We start from the raw sequence: 22,620 nt of genomic DNA on the forward strand, positions 1-22,620 counted from the left end.
CTCCTCCTCCTCCTTCTTCTTTCTTCCTCCTCCTCCTCCTCCTCCTCCTCATCTTCTTCTTTCTTCCTCCTCCTCCTCCTCATCTTCTTCTTCTTCTTCTTCTCCTTCTCCTCCTCCTCCTCCTCCTTTCCCTCCTCCTCCTCCTCTTTCTCCTCTTCCTCCTCTTCTTTTTCTTCTTGTTTTAGTTTTTCAAGACAGGGTTTAGCTTTGCTCTTAAATTGCAGCATTTTGTACTTTCTGGTAGCTCTGACCATCACTGCAAAGCACCTTTGAAAGTCTGACCTTTCAGCCAGGACGGAGGCACGCAGCAGCAGCCCCAGCCACCTAGGAGGCTGAGGCGAGGGGGTCAGTTGAGTCCATGATTTAGATCAACCAAGGTGACATAGATTATCTCAAAACAAAATAGACTAGCTGGGCTTCATGGGACACACTTGAAATTCTAGCACTTGGGAGGCTGAGGTGGGAGGATCACAAGTTTCAGGAAAGCGCTTTCTCAAATAAATAAAATAAAACAAAATTTTCATTTTTCTTCCAATTAGTATAGTCATTTCCCCCCTTCTGTGTGTGTGTCCATGCATGTCTGCAAGTGCATGGAGGCCAGAGGACAATTCCAACATCATTCCTCAAGTGCTCTCCACCTTGTGTTTTAAGATGGGGTCTCTCATTGGCTGGCTGACCAGCGAGCCCCTGGGATCCCTCATCTCCACCCCTAGCTCTGACATGACGAAGGCCAGACACTACACACGCATGCATGTACAGTAAGCGTATGTAGGCTATGGAGGCTCTGGGCTCCCATCCCTAGTACCACACACACACACACAAAAAAAAATGTTTGTCACATAGCAGTGCACTGGAGAAATCTAGATGTCCCTTCATCCCATTGAATTGTTTAAATTCATGGTGACGCCAGGAATGATGGCACCTGAGAAACTAAAGCAGAAGGATCCAGAGTTCCGGGCTAACCTGTGCTCCATGGTGAAACCATTATAGTAATCTCTACACCTTTTAAAGTCCTGAGGTAGGGCTGGAGAGATGGCTCAGGGGTAACGGCGCTTGCTGCTCTATGACAAAGACCCGTGTTTGGCTGCACACCACATCCGGCAGCTCACAAATGTCTGTAACTAAGTGCCAGGATATCTGGCATCTTCTTCTGGCTTTTGGGCACATGCGCAAATACTGACATGTGTAAATAATAAAAATTAAAGATAAATCTCTAAAGTAGATTATGTTTACAGAGATATAAAATATATTTAGAATTAAAACTTCGATTTTCTGAGATGGGGGACATGTGTATGTAGAGAGGGGGTAGAACTCATATAGTCCAGACTGGTCTCAACTTTACTATGTAGTTAGGGCTGGACAAGAACTCCCGACCTTCCTACCTCTGCATCCCAATACTGGGGTTACAGTCAGGTGCCACCATGCCTAGTATTTTACGTGGGTGCTGGGGATCTAGTTCTCATGCTTAGAAGGCAAGCTCTTTACTGACAGCCATCCCTTCTTGGCTTTTTGGTTTTGTTTTTCAAGGCAGGGTTTTTCCGTGTGTGGTCCTGGCTGTCCTGAAACTCACTCTTTAAGGCTTGAACTCAGAGATCTACCTGACTCTGCCCCCTGAGTACTGGGATTAAAGGTGTGCACCACCACCACTTAGCCCTATGTGGCTTTTTTGAGTGTTATGCTTTTTAGTCAAAAGAATTTCACAAAAGCGTTCATGCTACCACCTCACACTAGCTGGGCAGAAGGAACCGGCTGGAAGGGTAGTAAGAGTCTCCTGGTGCAAAGACAGCATCTCGAAACAGTAACGCCCTCTCCTTACAGCCTGCTGCCAGATGCTGGAGGTTCTGCTCAACTTGTTGATCTTGGCCTGCAGTTCTGTCTCTTACAACTCCACAGGGGGCTACACAGGCATCACCAGCCTGGGCGGGATTTACTACTACCAGTACGGAGGGGCTTATAGTGGCTTCAGTGGTGCTGATGGGGAGAAAGCCCAGCAGCTGGATGTGCAATTCTATCAGCTCAAGCTGCCCACAGTTACTGCAGCAATGGCCTACAGTGGAGCCCTCATGACCTTCTCCTGTCTCCTCATCCTTGGGGGTATCCTGCGGGTCCCATGGCACTGTCCGCCATGGCTGGTGATGGAGGGCTTGATGGATGTGCTCATCGCTGGGGCGTACATCCCTGCCTCGTACTTCTTCTTCCAGCACCTCTCAGCTGCCTACAGCTCAGATGTGTGTAAGGAGAGGGAGGCCCTGTACCAGAGCAAAGGTTACAGTGGCTTCAGCTGCGGTATGCACGGGGGAGACATAGGAGCAGGAGTCTTTGCCGCCATGGGCATTGTGGTCTTTGCCGTGGGAGCTGTCCTGGCCTTTAAGGGTTACCGTAAAGTCAAGAAGCTGAAGGAGAAGCCTGCAGAAATGCTTGAGTTTTAGACTTCTAGAATGTTCTGCCGAGTATACATGATAGAAGGCACTTTCAACCATGATCTTTCACAAGAATTCTTCTTTCATGTGGACCAAGCCAATGTGGGTATGCTGGGCTGAGCTTCTGGTTGCCTGGAGAAGTGTTTCTCTGGTTTCTAGAATCTTCTATGGATGTGGACCTAACCAAAAATATATCAAAATCCAAAACACTAGAGCCAGACATGGTGGTACATAAGGTCTGTAATCTTATAATCCTAGCACTTATAAGGCTGAGGCAGCAGACTCAAGAGTTCAAGTCTAGCATGGGCTAAACAGCAAGACCCTGTCTCCAAGCCAGCTAAAGAAGGAGCTGGAAAAAAAAAAAACAACAAAACAAAAAACCAACCAAGAAGTCGTGGTACGCACCTTTAATCCCAGCACTCAGGAGGCAAAGGCAGGCGGATCTCTGTGAGTTCGAGGCCAGCCTGGTCTACAAGAGCTACTTCCAGGACAGACTCAAAACTACGGAGAAACCCTGTCTCGAAAAAAGAAAAAGAAAAAACAACAAAAACAAAAACATCAAAGAAGGAGCTGGTAAAGGCCAGGACCCACAGCAGGGAGGTGAAGGGCACTTCACATCAGGGCAGGGACAATTGCATTGGAAGCTTCTCCTTAGAGCTCACAAAAAATTCATCGACAGGAGACAGCTCCACCTGAATTGTCTGTTCTAAACTTGGATCTCTTCAGCTGGTGCCCCAGGCACCTCCACACTGTCTGGTCCCTGCATTTCTTCAACTCTGCGGATTCTGGGGGACACTCCCAGAAAAACTTAGAGTGAGGGCATGGCATAAGGAAAAGAGAATCAGATTAAATTCACTGAGCTGCAAAGAAACCATTCTACAGGCCCCTTACAGTGGCCCCAGCTCTCAATACGCATTTGTACCCTCTTGTAAATGTGCCATTGTATGAAGAACTTAGCCCCGCAGCTGGTCGGGACCTGCCCAGAAGAAAAGAATGTAAATTCTTTTTCCCTACAGAGGAGTGTTACTTTTGGCCAGATAACTTCATGGACTGGACTCTGTGAATTCCGGCGTGGGACCATTTCAGTGTATTATGTTGCAAGCAAATCTGTTCTTTGCTTGATGGGAATCCAGTCATTTCAAAGGAAAAAATTAATTTGGAGACAGCGGTTTTCTTTATGTCCATTATACATTATTTACTTAAATGCCATTGATTGATTTCTAACACTTTGGGCTTAGGGGCAGAATTGCGCACACCTCTGTCACCTATGGTTAGAAGTCCCCTTGAACACTGTGAGAGATTCTGCTCAAAGAAAAGGGGAGATTTTAATTTTATTTTTTGTTTTGTAGATACCTTGACTGCACATATTGTTTTATTTTCACAAAATAAAAAGATCAAACCAACTTGCTCGCCTTGGATTTTTTTCCCCCCTCAGAACAGTTAGGGACAGTGCAAAGGCAGAAGTAGACAGAGAATTAAGGGGAATGTTACATGGTCAACCACAAAGTCAGCCTTGCTCAGGAAGATGCTGCTTACAGTAAAGATCTGGAGACTTCAGAGTCTCTGCTTCCACAGACTTCTGCCATCTCTCTACAGACCCAAACCATCCCAACTGGGAGATAAATTGCAACGCCTGACTTTTTTTTCCTTTTTCTCTAATGTATCTTTCTGCATCAGCAGTGTGCTTAAAGACACTTGTGACTGTTTGGTAGGTAGTTTAGCTATCAGGTTGGGCTAGTTGGTGCTGGGAATAATCCCTGCAGTCCTGTTCCTGTAATAGATCCTGTCATCACGGCACCTAGAAGACATGAAAGACTAGATTTCTACCACTCCAGCCAAGAGATGCGTGCTGTGGGTACCAGAAGGAAAGAGGTCATGTTTCCCATCTCTTGTTGCACAGTACAGTGTTTCTGTTTCTACATGCTGACGGAAGGGAAATCAGGGTGGGGAAAGATGTGGCGTGTGGGAGACAGCTGCCCCCCTACCAGTGACATCTGGGCTGGTTCATCCTCTGCTGTGCTTACAGAGCCTGGCTGAAGAGTGGGCAGTTTGAATCTTATGTTGAATTTTAAATAAGAGCAATACAGTTTCTCAACTCTCAGATCCCCACGCTGCTGTGTCCCCTGGCTTTTCAGGAATTCATGTGGGCCTGCAGAAGATAAGCTCAGCTGGCTACGCCTGAAGATTGTAAGGCTGCTGCCCCTTAACTGCCTCCGTGCTAAACATGGTGCCCATTAGTGCAATGCATAGCTGTCCTAATCTCTGGAAAACGGCACTTTTCCAGAATTCCCTCCTTGTCTTCTCCCATTTTAGAATATTACAGAGATGCCTTACCATTCATTTATGATTCTCAAGGAGTTTTAGTCATGCATGTGTCAGTGTCCGCGGGGATTGGTCCCAGGGCCCCTTTCAGTATTCAAATCTGAGCATGCTCTGGTCTGTATAAAAAAACGGCATGGTATTCACGTATCACATATTCATAGCCTCCTGTATACTCGATCTCTGATTATTCGTAACTTAAACATAAATACTATACAAACAGTTGGTAAAATGTGTCCTTTAGCGAACACCCCTGAGAAAAAGCCAGCTTTGTTCCTTGGTCAGATGCTTTTCAATCCCCAGTGGAATCTTCCAGTGCAGAAGCTGCAACTGGGGGAGGGGGGGGAGGTATGGCTGTTCTCCCACTTGACCCCTCCCACAGGCCTGGGAGGGAGGGAGGTGGGTGAGGCTGGAAATCTTGTCTTCATTCATCAGACAAAAAGCCTACCACTTGTAAGGACTTCAGTGAGTGGAGGCGAGGCAAGATTACATCAGTAAAGAGCAGACAATGGAATCTGGTATTCGCCTCTGCACCCCAGGAGGATGCTAATCAAACTTCCAGAAGTCCAGCCTGTAGCTTCTGCAGGGGTCAGTGACAGGGACAGCCAGCAGACAGGAGGCCTTCAGTCTTGGCCCACCTGTTGACTCTCAGTGCTTTGAGGAATCCGCAGATCTTCCAGACGTCTAAGAAGTTCCCTACACGTGAACAGCACAAGTATCTGTCTGTAGAAACCTGGCTGAGCCAACTGGTCCAACCATACAACCGAGCCGGAAGTCATATAAGGCTGGGCCTACTGATCTAGAGATAGCGCTGGCAGATAGTAGATGAAAGCAGCAAGCAACATGCTGGATGGTGTGTGTGCTGCCACTGTGTTGGGAGGGAGGGGGAAGGAAGGTGCAACCAGATTTGGATGTTTTTATCTGTGTACAGAAAGGCTGGAAAGCAGGCCGAGGAGATGGTTTCATGGGTAAAGAACCCGTCTCACAATCATAAGGACCTCAGTTCAGATCCCCAGACCGTGTGTCAAAAGCCATTCTTGGTGGTGGGCTCCTGTCAGTCCTGGGCTGATGAGATGGGAGGCAGAGACGGTGGCCCCCCTGGAACGCACCGGTAGGTAGTTACTCAAGCTTTTCTGGTGAAGTTCCAGCTCGGCAACAGCCCTGTCTCGAAGAAAAGAACCCCTGAGGAATGACGCTCGACACGTGTACATGCACAGCCTCCCACCACAAACATGCACGCATGCACGCATGCACACACACACACAGAACGGGAGACAGAAGCAGGGATTATTAGGAAGTTAAGAAAATGCTGGGAGTCGTGGAGACCGGGTAAGAGTTTGTGACCATCTGGGCTACACAGCAAGACTGTACTGGGGGGCGTGGAGAGCAGAAATGAAACATTTCAGTTTATACTTCGTGACAGTAATGGTTTTTTCAAACTTTTCATTTGAAATTTCACAAGAATTCACAGGGCTGCCTTTCGTCCCCTTCGGTAGTTTTCCCACACTTGTGTGTCTTGAATGAGGATAGCAGGACCCAAGAAAGTGGTGATCTTCAGAGCTGGGTAGCTCTCTCTCTCACACACACACCCCTGCCCCCCGTTCCTGCCCCCTCACACTCATCCGTGCGCAGCTTTGTCATTAGTGTGCTCACCACAAGGGCGCCCAGAAACACTCCATCCCAGCAGCCCCCCGCTAGTGCTGCGCCTTCACAGCCACACCTCTTCTCCCACCCCACTTAGCCCGTCCCCGGCACTGCCCGTGCGCCACGTAAGCCAAGCCGCATTCTGTCCCGCTGAGACCGCACCTCAGACGGAATCATGTAACCTTTTGAGACCAGAACTTTCCCTCCACTCATAAATACTTTGAAATTCACCCAGGGTCCTGCCTCTCACTCTCTGGAGATAGACAGGGTAGGGGTGGGGAAGGGGGGTACCTGGACCATTCACTGCTCAAGGCAAAGTCATCCCAAGACTCGGCTGTTACAAATAAAGCCAACACTAAGAGATTCAGGATCATGTTATTGTGTTTTTCTTCCTTTTTTAAATTTCGAGGCTGGCTCTCAGTGTGTAGCCCAGGCTGGTTCTCCTCCTTGAACTACCAAGTAACTATTTCTTTAGGGTGAATGCCTAGGGGAAAATTGCAGTACTGTACACCTGTAATCCTAATACTTGGGAGGTTGAGACAGGTAGATAGAGAGTTCAAGACCGTATGTAAAAAAAAAAAAAAATTAATTTTTAAGCCTCCAAGATTTTCAGGTTGACATTTGATTTTTTATAAGAATTTATTTTATGTATATGAAGGTTTTGCATGTGCAATGCTTGCATACCTGACGCCCTCTGAGGTCAGAAGAGGACATTGGATCCTTTGGAACCAGTTACAGAGGTTGTGAGCTACTGTGTGGGTGCTGGGAACCCAACCCAGGTCCTATGCAAGAGCTACAGGTACTCTTATCCCTGAGCCATCGCTCCACCCACCCAACCGGCAATGATTTTTTTCTGGGGGGGGGGGCTGTTGTTTTACAGAGTACTGGCAGAGCGCTTGCCTAAAATGCACAATGTCTGGATCCCACCACAAGCATTAGAATTTTAAATGACTCTTTAAAAAAAAAAAAGACAAAACCAAGAATGTTGATCAGGTTGCTGAATTGAGCCGGCCGGTCACCCCCTTTGGAGCCAGGGGATCCCTAGTTCCCCTGGTGAGTGACGAAGCCTTAAACCGGACTCTCTCTTCCCCCAGGTGTGGTGCAGATAGTGGAGGTGATTTTGAATGGCATGGTTCTCATATGCATCGTGGCTTCCTACTTTGTCCTGGCCGGATTCAGCGCCAGCTTTGCCAGCGGCAGTGGCTTCGGGAATAACTACTACTCCCCTTTTGAGGGTACAGAACTGGAGCAGGTTCGGCAGCTGGACCAGCGGTACACCATCCTGCGGTCGCCCCTGATCTATGGCGGCGTGGCTGTTTCCCTAGGACTAGGCGTCCTCACGATGGGCGTTTTACTGAAGGGAGCCAAGAGTCTAAGGAAGCTCTCTGGGAGGTGGCTGCTCTCGGAGGCAACCTTCAGCCTCTTGGCCGCAGTAGGTTACTGTGTGGGCGTTGGCTTTTACCTGTACGGTGCACTGAGCATCAATTCCACAGACACTTGCAAAAACAGAGAGAGGCTCTATGCCCGAAAGGGTCTCACCTGGATGAACTGCCAGCTGGCGGGCACGGATGGGGCAGCGGCCACCTTCGCTTGTCTTCTGGTGATTATGTACACAGCCAGCGTGGTGCTGGCCCTGCGGGGCTACCGAGAACAGAAGCGCTACAAAGCCAGCCAGGAACAGCACAGAAATTACATTGATGTCCCAGAATATGTGTGGTCTGAGACGCTCTAAGGAGATCTGGAACTCTCCTTTGTTCCTCTCCTACAAGCACTTGAGTAGACAAGCTCCCCAAAGCACCTGAGCAGAGTTACCATTGTAAAAGTCTGTTGGGGGAGGGGAGATCATATTTGTTGAAAAAAGCCATCTGGCAAGGCTGGGTATGCCCTTGTGGTAGGGCTCTTGCCATGTGGTGAGGCGGTAGTATTAAGTAGGAGACTAGCCAAAGAAATTCTGAGGACCGAGGACGCATTCTGCATGTACAGAGAGCTATAGTAGACATCCTCCCTCCACTGTGAATGGCAGTTTTCAGGGCTGGAGAGATGGCTCAGCTGTTAAAGGCACTGGCCACTGGTACAGAGGATCCAGGTTCCCTTCCCAGCACCCCTGTGTCTCACAACAGTTCACAGTTCCTTTACTGAACTCCAGGGGTACAGCACAAACATGGTGCACATACATACACGCAGGCAAACAATCATGCATAAAATAAAAATCATTTTTTTTAAAGGGCAACGGCACACTGTTGTAGTTGGCAGTTGTGGGGTCGGGTTCCAATGAGTGACTGTTTCTCCTTCCCAGAGGGAGCTGCTGTGTTGTTAGAGGGTACCATCCATGGCAGTTCTCCAGAGATGGAAGAGGGGTTGGGCTACTGACACAGGAAGGGAGATGCTTTTAGCATGGTCCTCTTTAGGATTCCAGCTTCACAGACCCAGTAAAAATATTTTAGCTGTTTCTAGTAGGTGTGTGTGTGTCTGTGTCTGTCTATGTATGTGTATATGTATGTCTGTGTTCTGTGAGTGTCTGGGGGAGGGTATTCCATTGGAATTAACTTTTGGTTGTTGTTTTTTTTTTTTTAAACACAGTCTTCATTGGCTGGAGAGATGGCTCAGTGGGTGAAGGCATCTGCTTCCAGGCCCGATGACCTGAACCTGATCCCTGGGGCCCACATGCTGGAAAGAGAGAATGAACTCCCTTAGGGTTGTCCTATGATCTTGGGCACACCATGGCATTTTCAGTCACACACACATAAGTAATTCTTGTGGGGCCTGTCCAAGATAAAGGTTCAAAAGTAAACCTCAGGCAGAAATGGGAAAATAGGGGCTGGAGAGATGGCTAGGCAGTTAAGAGTACTTTACTGCTCTTCCAGAAGACCCAGGTTCAGTTCCCAGCACCCACATGGCAGCTCACAACCATCTGTAACTCCAGTTCCAGTGATTCAAAACTCCATTCTGCTGTCTGAAGGCACCAGGCACACAGGTCAAGCACATACATACAGGCAGGCAAACACTGAAATGTTAAATAAAAATGAAGGAAACTTTTAAGAGATGAAGCAAAGCTCAGGGAAAAACAGCCACCAGAAAATCTGTTTAATTGGCATGTCTGCTTCACTATGGCACCCTTGACATGCGTATTGACTCATGCCCTACACTAAAACTTGATGAGTGGCAAGGGAGCCTTAACAGTAGTGAAATTCAAATATGAACCCCTCAATAAGAGACTAGCACCCCAACATACCATTCTCATTATTTACCAGGTATTCTGCCCACCTTGGGTCTTTCACTGGATAAAGGAAACTTTGACCTATGACCCCAGCCCTGTGCCCAGCTGGCTCCTCAGCATTAGCTCCTCTTCTGATTTGAGCCCATCAGTGACTAATCACACTGCCCAAGTCCGGGGTTCAACGCTGGAAACCCTGTCAAACTTGATGGGATCACTATTGGCGAGGCATGCTAAGACTTGTTATCTGAGTGTTACAGATGAGGAGACAAGGTCCAGGAAGGGCAAGGCTGACGTTCCTCACCAGTGACTCACTGCGTGGCATCACTGTACAGTGGTAAAGGCACCACCCGTCACTCTGGTGACATTCAGCACTGACGACAGAAACTGCCAAACACGGGTTATCTTTCCTAGTCACAAAACCTGTAAGCAGCAGAGATAAGACTTGGACATGGGCTAGAGAGAGACTTCACAGGTAAGAGCATTTGCTGCTTTTCCCAGAACTCAATCACGGGCCTCATGGACTCCTGTAACTTAAGCTCCAGGGACCTGATGTCCTCTTCTGGGCTGCACACGTGCATACACCCACCCTCACATATATATACAATTAAAAATAAAATTTTACATTTTATATAAAAATTTTAATATAAAAAATTTATACAACTTGGACCCTCTCTGTTGCAGGGAGGTCCTCCCGCTCCTCCAGCCTATAGCCGCTGAGATACCAGCCCATTGGGGCGTGGTCTCTCTCCATTTAAAAAAGCGGCCACTTCCCTCTCCTCTCTCTCTTCCCTTCCTGCTCCGCAGGCGACTAGACTCCCTTCCTGGTTGCGCAGAGGGCTGTTGTGATCTGTAAGTTTTTTCCCCTTTAAATAAATATCGCCCTATTAATCATAATTCCAAACTGGTGTGGCATTGTTTGTGACTTACGCCTTCACCTCTCACACTAGAGGATATTAGAAGTAACAGACAAGTTCGTGTGGACACCAGGGAATATACCACACAAAGTGGAGAACAAACTTGGAAGTATCACTTCTGCCATCCCAGCCTATGTCATGTGTCTCGTGTGACCGAGGGAATCAAGAAGTGGCGGTTCAGTCTTGGCCAGCACGCTGCAAGAGCTCCGTGTGCTGCGGATAAACCAGGCTTTTAAAAATGCCCATGCCAGATGAGGAAGGCTGCAAGATGACTCTAACTTGGCCTTTACTTGGGCCGAGGGGTAGCTGATCTTGCTTGATCAAAATCCACAGACTAAACGACACCTAGTGAGGACAGAGGTAGAGTCAATTTAGAGGCTTAAACTGGATGACGATCATCTTGTAAGTCAACACAAGTCCCAGTGCCTACATTATGGAAGAGAGGCTCATCAGGGCCAGTTGGCTCCTGGCTCCTGTGTCACCATCAGCTATAACTTAAGGAGCTGTAGCAAATCCTAAGCCAGTTTCCTCAGCAAATAACTCTCATTTCAGAACTATGCTGTCTGTAGTGATTTTGGGGAGTGTCTCACATAGCTCAGACTGGCCCCAAACTCATTATGGGGCCATGGCTGGCTTTGAACTCCTGAGCCCCCTGCCTCCACCTCCCAAGTGCTGGAGTCACAGACATGTGCCACTATGCCTAAGTGGCATCTTTTTTTTTTTAATATTTATTTATTATGTATACAATATTCTGTCTGTATGCCTGAAGGCCAGAAGAGGGCGCCAGACCTCTTTTACAGATGGTTGTGAGCCACCATGTGGTTGCTGGGAATTGAACTCAGGACCTTTGGAAGAGCAGGCAATGCTCTTAACCACTGAGCCATCTCTCCAGCCCTAAGTGGCATTTCTTTAAACTTAACTAAGAAGAACCTCCAGTGAATGAATCTGTGTTGCTATTCCAGCAAAAGGGTGTAATGGATTGGGTGTGGTCTGTGTGTTCTCCAGGGGTCCGCTGTGACTGAAGTCTTGGTCTACAGGACGGCTGCTATTTTAGGGAGGTGGATCCTATTGGGAGGCTCCTAGGTCTCTGGGAACGTGCTTGTGGCAGATGATTGTCCTGGGATTCCTGGGCAGCTCCTGGTCACTATCTACCATGTGAGCAGTCCAGAATTGACCTGATGGTGTAGCCCTAAGCCTTCAAAACTGAGCTAGGAAATAAGGTCAGTCTGGTTTAACACACCCCTCACTGATTACTAGGGTCGATTAGGTCTGTCTGGCTAAGTGGTATCCCCTTCCTTTGCCACTATTTCATGCATCTCTGAAAACAAGCCTGTTAGAATTAACTGCCAAGTAACCTCAAAACTGTGGACTAAACAAACATCTTTCTCTTCCTTAACTGCCTGTTATAGTGACACAGGCTGACTAGTAGAAAAACATATTTTCATAAGGGGGAGAATTTCATAAAGGGTAGGTTTATGAAACCTACTCCACTGGAAGGCCCCAACCCCACGCTCTTATGGGCAGTACTAACTGGACTTAGCAGGAAGTTATAAAACAAAATGGATGAGAGGGGGTGTGCTGAAGGGAGAGGATGGGACAGACATGATCATATTTCCTTGTATCCCTGTATGAAGTACTCAATAATAAAGAAAACATTTTATCCATTGTCTTAACTCACAGCTTATAGTGTCATAAAATAGGTTTTGCATTTTGTTCTTTTCCCCCTAAAAAACTAGAAAAGTCCTAAACATACTTTTAGTAAATAACCTAATTCTGCATATAATTATAGTTCTTCATAAAATATTTATAAAGCAAAGGCATGGAAAAGATACTCTATTTTATTTTATTTATTGTTATTATTTTTTTTTTACAAACAATAGATTTGCTGCAACATGCTCTGGCTCATATTATTGAATTAAAAAATTTAACACATTTCAAAAATATCAAAAATACACTATAATGAGTCTTAGGACTACAATACGACAATGATTGCACAAAAACCAAAGATATGAGCCCACTGTTTGGATAACATCCACTGGCAACAGTGAGAGAAAACCCTATAGCATTTGGGAGAGGTGCATGAGATTTAGATACAAGGAGCTAATGCTGATTGGCCGATCACCGAATGACAGTACAGAGCAGATGTATGTAGCTGCTTCTCAGTCTAGAGAGTGCTTGCCCAAGCACAGGGCAAAGTCACTACCTGGAGAGAAAGATTAACCTGCCTTGGGGAGCCTGAAAGGCTCCACCCAGAAGTAAAAAGTGACATAGACAGTTCTACAGTGATGCTGCAGACATCACCAGATGGCTTGGAGACGGATTCTTTAGTAATTGGTACATTTATCAGTAACAGCCAAGTGCTCCCTTATGGAGGTCTCTTCATTAATAATTATTGACTAGGTAGAGACGGTGAGCCTGTGGTTTCCAAGTACCTGCTTTTGCTGAAGGGCTACACAGAAAGAGGAGCACTGTTGGGTATTCAGAGGATCGGCCCAATCTGACTGCCTGGAAAACAGCACTCGTCACACACAGACTGTAATAGCACCCAGAGATTACCAGCTGCTTAGGCGGCTCTTCTGCACAGCACGGAAACCAGTTCACTGATTATTGCACGTGTACGCTCTACAGTAGTGTAATCAAGCCTTGCTTGTGTCAGGAGTAGTCTGCGCAATGACTGGACTCCAGAGCGGCACCAGAACTTTATTTCAGGTCAGCATTGGGATTTTCAGCTGTCTGTCCACTGGGTTAAAAACAATACCTTGACTGGAGGGCACAGACATTCTCCCTTGCAGGGAGCCACCTGAACTGCTCCTACAGCCCAGTGCTCTTCCTTCAGAAACCCTGTTTTGTTTTGAGGAAGAGACTCATGCATACCAGACTGGATTTGAACTCTCTCTGTAGCCAAGGATAACCCTGAATTCCTGATCCTCTTGCTTTCACCTCCCAAGTGAGGATTTGCAATTGCATACCACTGTCCTACCACACCTGGCCCCACAACGTCTCTTAAATGAACTAAATGGGAGATGCAGGCAGAGACTCAGGAATCATACAGAGGGTGGGCTCCCTGTAAGAGGTAACTGGTACTCTGGCCACTTGGAGAACACACACTCTAGGTAAGAAGAAGGGGTCTTACTCACCTGATAGCCTATCCAGGTAACAACATCAGCCAATCACCTCACAGCCACAGGAGGTGTGTATTATGTTTTAGGGATTGGGCTATGGCCTTTGAACCCTGTTTTTAATACAGAGTAATGACAGGACACGAAAGAAAGGCAATTACAAAAACAGAACTATTGGTTTTGGTTTGGCCTATACTGAGATTTCTCAACACAACCTAAGGAATCCTGAAAACTCCACCACAAAGGACAGTGGAACTGCAGAGCTCTGCTAACCCAAAAGCAAGGATGTTCATGTCTGTCAAGGTCATTTCAGGCCTGGGTTTTGAGGTGACATTAGTGAATGGGGTGATAAGCAAACAGAAGACAAGGAAACAACTCACATATAAAGACACTTTTTCTAAGACTATGCTACTGAAGTGCTATTTTTTTCAAATAACTGATTTCTCAACATCACTGCTGTTCCACAGCTCAAAAGATCTGCAGAGGAGGCTACCTTACGTCATCTGTACCATGTGTTTCTCCTTCATTCTCATTCTCCCATATAAAAATAAGGTGGCAACAGTTTCTCCTAGACTCTGCACAAGCTACTGTGTCGTCCCCCCCCCCCAATCAAAGACCTGAGTTCTAACATTTTCCAGTAACTGACAGTAGTTTGACAGAGGAAGTTAAGTGTTCCTGATGACTTGGGGCTAAACATTAGGTACCACTAGAGTGATACAGCATCTCCCCCACCCGAGTGTAACCCTCTGGTGTGCACATGAGCGCAGGGCACAGGGCCTCTGGAGACAGAGTATCTGTGAAAGATCATCTGTTCTTTAGTACTGCTTTAAACAAAAACTTCCTCTCCAAACATAAAAGAAAAATACATGCTTTCAATCTTATATTTAACAATTTGTTTCTGATAAAGCAAATTAAAGATTGTTCCAATCTATTTTTTAGTTATGTAATACTCTAAAACTTCACAGCACATTTTCCATTGAGTAAAATCAAGCAATCCCAAAATTTGTATCAATAAAAAGGAATTAGTTTCCTATGTAAACCTAACAGAAAAAGCAACAGAAATATACAAGAAGCTGTAATTTGCTATGGTTATGTGGAATATGAAAAAATGACAGGTTTTCTGTATGCTTAGCAATTTCTGAGTTGAACAGTCTTTCTTACCCTGGTGTTGAGTACTCTGAACCATGTCAGTGGAATCAGCAGTATTCAGAAGGGTCACACAGTGTCAAACACTCCAGGGTGAGTGTTCAAGTCACTACCACCATTCTAGAAAAACATCCTGCTCTTGAGAGAGGAACAAGTCTAACCTGTGAACTTTGTCTACCCTTATGTTCCTAGTTGGTCGTCAGTCTACCTGTCAAGAGCTGTCCGCCAACTCTCACATTTAGGAAAGGAAGCCAATCCACAGTAGCTGCCTTGGGATCCTAGTTCCAAGTAGGGATCAGCTTATTCAGGGCTGAGTCTCTTTGATTTGGGGGAAGGAGTCTTAGCTCTCACTCCTTCCCCATCTTCCTCTACAGAATAAAATCCTCCCACCCCAAGTTTCTCAGTTTTCATAGTCTGACATTCAATAGATCAATTTCCACGATCCTTCCAAGTACCCTCAAAGGAGGCTCCGCCCTCAATTACCTCACCTATGGACAAGGGAGCTGGGCTGCCGCTAAGAAGATTGGCTCGAGTGCAGATTCAAAAAAAAGATTCACAGTCAATGAAAAGTGCTCTCGTTACGTAACATTACATACATAAATTACCTGCTTGATTGGTTCTGTATCTCCAATAGACATCATTTGATAGGCTATATTCTCCTAGAGAATGAAAAGCCATGTGACTAGTCACATCACACCCCCTAGTTAGTCTGAGACATAAGGTTACAGAGACCCATCAGCAGCAATTAGTAAAGGGAATCAACCTTCAGTTACTTTCTCCACAGAAACAGTCCTTTTCCTGCCCAGGCAGGCAAATTCTCAAATGATCCTAGGAGAGGAAAGGTTAATGGCAGGTGGCAGGACTGACACAGAATAACATCTGCTGTCTCCCAGCAATGCCGGGAATCCAATGATGGTTCAATGTGAAGCTTAACACTGATGTCGGTACCAGCTCATCCAGAACCAGACCCTGATAGTGCTCAACTTTTTGGCTCCAAATTCTACTCCACACATCTATGGTTTGAAACACTGAAGCAAAGCATCTCCTGAAGGTCCCTTCCCCAATATACCACATAGCCTTCCCTCATGCTGTGCCCTTGGGGCAGAATCACAGCGCTGTATCAAACTCCTCCAGAGGCTCAGTCCGGTCCTCTTCACTGGGCTCGTGCTCAGGCCTGTTCTCCTGGTGCTGCTTCATCTGCTCCTTCACTTCTTCTTCCAGGTCACGAGGTACAACAAACTGATCCTCTGGTTCCAGCTGAGTAGGGGCAGCAAAATAGCCAGTTTTCCTTTTGGGTGCTTCTGTAGCCACCTCAATGAGGTTCAGGCTGTCTTCTAGGGGCACAATGGAGCCATTGGAGAGTTTCTTTCCATACAGGCAGGAAGTGGAGGGAGACTTCTGTAACTCCATCTTGTCTTTGTTCATTGGCAAAAGTATACCACTATTCACACTGTTCTGTCTTCGGATCCCCAAAACCAAGCCTCTAGCATGTTCCTCTGGACACGGGGTGGAGTTCTTGGGGAGAGCAGGGGAGCTCTCAAGGTCTCGTCCTCGGCAGCAGTGGATGTCCACCTCCACCTCCACCCTGCGGCCATTGCTTATGACCCCTTCAACAGGCTGCTCATCATCACTGTCCAGTCCATTGTCGGACTGATTGCTGGAAAAGGTAGCACAAGAAGGCTGGCGCTGGAAAACTCCTGAAGTGGGTACTGGGTGCAGACTGCAGCGCCTCTCTGGCCTTGGAAGCAAGCTTGCCTCCAGGCCCACAGTGTTATGCTCATCAGAAGCAGTAGAGCCCACTTCACTGCTCACCTCTGAGGTGGACATCTCGCTGCTGAACTCTGAGGCAATCCCACTACTAGAGGAGGGAGTGGTTGGCTTGGGGGCATCCTTAATGGTGGCAGTTGAAGCAAATCCCACAGGACCTGGAAGAGTGAGTCCATTCATTTCACAGGTGCAGCCTTCCTCACCAATGTTCAAGTAAACCACCATTGCCCCCACGTTGTCCTGACAACCATAGCTCTGTGCTAATGTGCACAGCTTCTTAGCAGCAGCTAATGGGTCTTGAACATGTCGCACTGCATTGACAGCTTCTAAATATGACAAGTGTTCCCATAATGCTTTGTTCCCCAAAATCAGCAATTCATCTTGAATGGTAAGTGGAGTGGAAGATATGTGGGGTTTGGGGAGGATCCATGGGTAGAGGTATGTACATCCCAGCATCCGGGTACAGCAGGTTACCCCATTCACCTTGTTGTCCTAGAAATGAGAAAAACACAAATTCTAAGAAAACACAAATGCTAGAAAGAAAGCATTAGTGATATGCAACTTGGTCTTTTTCTAAGTCACAATGTTTAGGGAGAAAATGGGGCCTGGCATGGGTTTTTGAAACCTCAAAGCCCACCCCCAATGACACATTATCTCCAGCAAGGCCACACTTACTCCAATAAGGTCACACCTCCTAACCCTCCTCAAACAGATGCTGAAGCATTAAACAAGTACCAACTGAGCCTAAAAAGAAGAGTCTGAATCTCAATCTCTTTGTTGAGGCTGTGACCAGAATGAATGGATTCAACAAGTACCTGGGTGAGTCTAAACCAAGAGAAAAAGGAATTGCCCTGGTTGCAGATGGAATGGTCATATACTGGACACTTTTTTCATACTGATACCTTTTCATGAAAAACAAACACAATCTCTAACATTACTAACATGTTGATTTCATGGCTGCAGTCATTTTCTGAGTGAAGCAAGGACTATGGGTTTACACTTAGAAGAATTTGTCACAAATGCTAAACTTAATTTTCTTCATATAAAATAGAAATAAAAGTACTTCCTTCATGAGGGTTAAAATTATAAATACACAGTACTTGGAAAATAACATGTCTGTGATTAAAATAAACATAAAGCATTTTACAATTTCTAGAGCCTAAAAAAATTCTAAACATTGTCTATAAGAAGATTATTCTGTGCCAGGCAATGGTGGTACATGCCTTTAATCCAGCACTCGGGAGGCAGAGGAGGATCTCTCTGAGTTTACACACACACACACACACACACACACACACACACACACACACACTATATATATATATATATAATAGGGGCAGAAAGATTATAAGAGCCAGAAGCCCACTACACCATCTGCTGGGAGATAATGTCCTCTATATATGACAAGAACAACAAATTCATGAACTCTGAAAAACATGGCTCCCTAAACAAGACCTGCACAATGACAACACCAAGTGACACACCAATGTGGACGGAGAAAATCTCATGAGGCCCTACCACTAGATGATGAAGCGCTACAAGCAACTAATGGCTGCTGAGAGGAGGACCTGAGTCTTCTTCAGGTATGGCTCCCAGAAAGGTTATTTAAGACCAAGTGGTCAGCCCTAAACACACACATGCATACATGAGCAACATCAAATGGACCTATCAGTATGCATGTGTGTGATGTGACTAGTCACATGGCTTTTCATTCTCTAGGAGAATACAGCCTATCAAATGATGTCTATTGGAGATACAGAACCAATCAAGCAGGTAATTTATGTATGTAATGTTACGTAACGAGAGCACTTTTCATTGACTGTGGATAGAATAACTGAAGAAGAGGGCATGAATTTGAGAGGGAGTGGAGGGAATACAGAAAGAGTTAGAGAGGGAGAAAAAGGGTTCAAAATAATATATAATACCCATGTATGAAATTCTCAAAAAATTAAAAATATTTTTAAAGATTCAGAAAAAAATTAATTACAAAGCAAACAAAAAAGACTCAAAAGCTTATGCTTTCTCAAAATTAATTCAAAATAAACCACAGATTCAAATTTAACAGACAAGGCAACAAGGTTTCTAGAAGATAAAACAGACAAAAGCATGAATAACCTTGGATTTGTCAATACAGTTCTTGATTTAACACTATGAAACAAAAACCAGGCAGAATTTCAGTCATTAAAACTACTCAGGTGTGACAGACGGCTCAGCAGGTAAAGACACTCATCGGCTGTGCAAGCCTGAAGCCATGAGTTAGATCCCTGGGACTCACATAAAGGGGAAAGGAAAGAACTGACTCCAGAAAGTAGTTCTCTGCCCTCCACATGCAGGCTGTGACTGTGTGCCCCTCCCAGTTCCCATCATGCATACACACATAATAATAAATAAATGGAAAAAAACTAAAAACCCTTTTCTTCTAAAGCAGTGGTTCTCAACCTTGTTAAAGCTTTAACACCTTTATGTTGTGGGAACCCCCTATCATAAAATTATTCTCATTGCTACTCTTCATAACTGTAATTTTGCTACTGTTATGAATCATAATGTAGATATCTGTGTTTTCTGGTGGTCTCTGGTGACCCCTGAGAAAGGGTTGTTTGACCCAAAGGGATCTCAGCCCACAAGTTGAAAACCATTTGCTAAAGGTACCATTAGGAAAGATAAGCCACAGACTGAAAAATATTTACTGAGCACATATCTAATAAAAGACTTCTTTCTAAAACATACAAAGAAATCTCTTGACACATGCCTTTAATCCCAGCACTCAAGAAGCAGGTAGCTCTCTATGAGTTCAAAGCCAGACCGGTCTACAGAGTGAGTTCTAAAACAGTCAGGGGTATAGAGAGAAACCATGTGTTGAAAAACTAAACAACAACAAAAAAAAGGAAAGGAAGAAAAGGAAGGAGAAAGAAAGAAAAATCTCTTAACACTCAGCCATAAACAAAATATCAACCCCATTTAAAATGGGCACAAGACATGCATTCTCTTTGCAGTAAACAATGTTCATATATAACTGCTAATTTCAGAAGCAAAAGTTATGCTAATTTCTAGAAGAAAAACTACAAAATAGCTGCTTGACACTTCCTCATAGAGAAAGAACAGCAGCGTGGTGAACTGTGTGCAGTAAGTACAGGTACAGAACTGAGACTGCAGCTCAGCAGGTCTTCCTGCTGAGAATAACAAAGCCTGACGCCCTAGGGCCTCACTAAGGTGACCACAACCTTCACATTACCTGCCAGCCACTCGCTTAATTACTAACTACAACTTTTCACTTTTGCTTTGTGCTAGTCACTAACTGCTCAGTGGATTTTATTTTATTCTGAGACAGGGTCTCACTGTGTCATCCTTGCTGTCCAGAACTCCCTGTGTAGACCACTTTGGCCTTGAACTCACAGATTCACCTATCTCTCCCTTCCTCCCCAGGAGCTGGGAGTGAAGGCACCACACTAGCCTACAGAGTTTCTTTTAATGCTGTTACTGAAGCCACAGGAACTGAAACTTTATCAGGGGATGAACACAATTTATAAGTCATCTGGGGAGGAGACGTGACTGGCCGAGAGCAAGATGTACCTCTGTTATGATGGCTTTCTGATCCTTGACCCTCTGTGCCTCCTCTGGGTCCTGCTCCAGGCTGAAGATTTTAGAAAGTGATACTGGCTTCCCACCTCGGCACAGGACCGCTTGGCATGTGCCAACGTTGGCTACAGTCAAGCTAAAACTACTTGTTGGGTCAGCAGTGTCAGGTCGAATGTAGCACAGGAGAGCAGAGGAACCCAGCTTCTGGCCAGCCATTCCTAATTTCCTGTGTAGAAAGAGAAGAAAAAAAGACATGGCAGCTAGTTTCAGAGAAAAAAAGTAGTCGTTTCTAGCCATGGCAAACCCCTAACCCTCATCCACCCAGGGCAGACTTGCTATGGGTGCTGGTAGTGGTGATGGTCAAGAACATAGCACTCTCAGCTGACTAAGACTTTAAAGGGGGTTGTATATGGCACAAACGGGGGCATCTTTCTACACTGTTTCTGTGTCTGATCCAAAACTCCCCATTCAGGAGCTTTTAGACTTCAGCACATCAGGTGCATGTGGAGGGCCTGATCACGGCTAGAGCAGAATGCTGGGCCTGGCCCCACCCTAGAGCTTATGCTGTGGGGCGAGAGGCTGTCCATGTCTAACAAATGTCTAGTAAGAACACTGAGAAAGCTGGTCCTGGAAAAACACTTTGAGAAGGAGAGAGAGGCCATGACTCGCCTTGCATTTCCTCCACATACATGGCATTTGTGTGACTGCAACCTGGAGGCAATACTAATAATACACAGCAGACATCACCAGAAGAATCTAGTTTCAAATTTCCTTTTCTTATTTGTTGATTGTAGAGGCCCAGCAAATTCTTTCTCTAAGAAATAAAACTGATAAAATCCCTACCTATTTAGTTTGTTTTGAAAGATAAGGATGAAAACTATGTGGTACAGTACTCAGTACTTGGCAGGTTCAAACTTAGAGCTCCCTTTTACAAACTTTTTCTGTCAAGTCTCTAGCTCAATACTACAAAAAAACTGACTCCTTTACCAACAGCCTGCTTCTTAACACAAGATACAACCAGCCCCAGATCCAGGCTGCTCTGCTCTGTAAACTAGTCAAGTTTACAACCTCAGCACTCTGCATCCTTTAGGCTCTCTACCTGAAGTGCAAGGCAGATTTTCAGGAGTTGGGAAGTGAGGTTTTTGCTTTTACGTGGCTCAGGTGTTAACGAGAGAGAAGAGTTAAATAAATCCCAATAATAAATTTTCTAACACATAAACCTAACAAGTGCCTGTTGGTCTCCTGTAGGTCATCAGCTAACTCTGGAAAATCTTAGGAAAGCACACAGCCTTCTTCCCCTAAATGTTCACATACATTCAGACATATAACCTTTAGCATACATGTGCTGGCCTTCCCAGATCCATAACAAAAGTGGGCAGATGATTCCATAGATTCTTTACCACACTCTGCTGATACCAAGAGAATGTGGCACAGGAAGATACAACATCTGTCTTTGATCTTGAATCTATAAGCAATGACCTTCAACTTCTGAGATTCACTTTCTATAAGGAAAGTTGAGTTAGGGATTAGTCAACCCACCTGCTTACCTGTGAGATACCAAGAAGGTATTGGCCATGAAAACTGTGTCATTTGTTGAGTGCTGTATTTCTTCCAAAAGCACATCTGCCATTGTACACTGCAGCAGACGAGGGAGCTCCTCATTCCGGTCCCCATCAAACATGCCATACACAGCTCCTACCCCCTCTGCAAAGTTATCCATAGCCAAAGCAGACACACACAGTCTGAAAAAAAGAAGATGAGAAACATAATCACTTCTTCAGTGAATGTTACTAGGAGGTTACTAGACAAGAAAGGCAGCATCTGACAGAGACAGCATCATAAGGAAAGGGGATTCGGTCATAGTCACGGGCTGGTAATGGTGATTAAGAACTCATTTTATAGCTAGGTGGTGATGATTGCGCACTCCTTTAATCCCAGCACTCAGGAGACAGAGACAGGCAGATGCCTGAGTTCGAGGCCAGCCTGGTCTACAGATTGAGTTCTAGGACAATCAAAGCTACACAGAGAAACCCTGCCTTGAAAAACAAAACAAAACAAAAAGAAGTATTTTTGTCAATGCCCTTCAGTCAAAGAGCAGCAGAGCACATCTGCCAATGAAGCTGGTTTATGCTCTTAGTCCTAAGGAAGAATGCTCACCACAGAACCCTGGGAGTATGGGCAGAAGGTACAGGAATAAAACTTAGTATAGGAGGTGGGCTTTGGCTGGGCCATTCTGAGGAAAGTCTGTGTACAGGAGCAAAGGGCCATCTCAGATAGGGGCAATCGGAATTCAGTCCATTTATATGGCTGGGCCTTGCAATAAATTTCACTCATAGGAAAGGAATTCCATCAGAAAATCTTAGAGATGTTTAGTGTTTGTTTACTGCATTCCATTTTTTCTTTCTTTAGCATGGTTTTAGAAGGATCTTATCTCATGTTGGAGTTCTGAGACTTATGTTTGGAAGACAGACAGGACATGGTCTAGCTGTGAAAACAGA

The 22,620-nt window shown here is 45.5% G+C and overlaps 2 protein-coding genes across 3 annotated transcripts in view; one reads left to right on the plus strand and one right to left on the minus strand.

Moving 5' to 3' along the window:
- Positions 1-8,115, plus strand: part of Marveld3 (MARVEL domain containing 3) — a 15,035-nt gene extending 6,920 nt beyond the window's left edge. Inside the window, exon 3 of one of the 2 annotated variants that reach the window (XM_005345685.2) lies at positions 7,478-8,115. In XM_005345685.2, the coding sequence (XP_005345742.1) occupies positions 7,478-8,115 (638 nt within the window). Of the gene's footprint in view, positions 1-1,818; positions 2,633-7,477 lie in introns of those variants that run through there. The other variant, XM_005345686.2, reaches the window with a different exon arrangement.
- A 4,239-nt stretch (positions 8,116-12,354) lies between these two features.
- Positions 12,355-22,620, minus strand: part of Phlpp2 (PH domain and leucine rich repeat protein phosphatase 2) — an 81,200-nt gene continuing 70,934 nt past the window's right edge. The window contains exons 17-19 of the mRNA XM_005345687.3: positions 21,670-21,864; positions 20,117-20,348; positions 12,355-17,038 (exon numbers count right to left, since the gene is read on the minus strand). Coding sequence (XP_005345744.1) covers positions 15,887-17,038; positions 20,117-20,348; positions 21,670-21,864 — 1,579 coding nt within the window. The 3' untranslated portion in view covers positions 12,355-15,886. The remainder of the gene's footprint in view (positions 17,039-20,116; positions 20,349-21,669; positions 21,865-22,620) is intronic.

Source organism: Microtus ochrogaster, chromosome 4, assembly GCF_000317375.1.
Source record: "Microtus ochrogaster isolate Prairie Vole_2 chromosome 4, MicOch1.0, whole genome shotgun sequence".
NCBI classification, from domain to species: Eukaryota; Metazoa; Chordata; class Mammalia; order Rodentia; family Cricetidae; genus Microtus; species Microtus ochrogaster.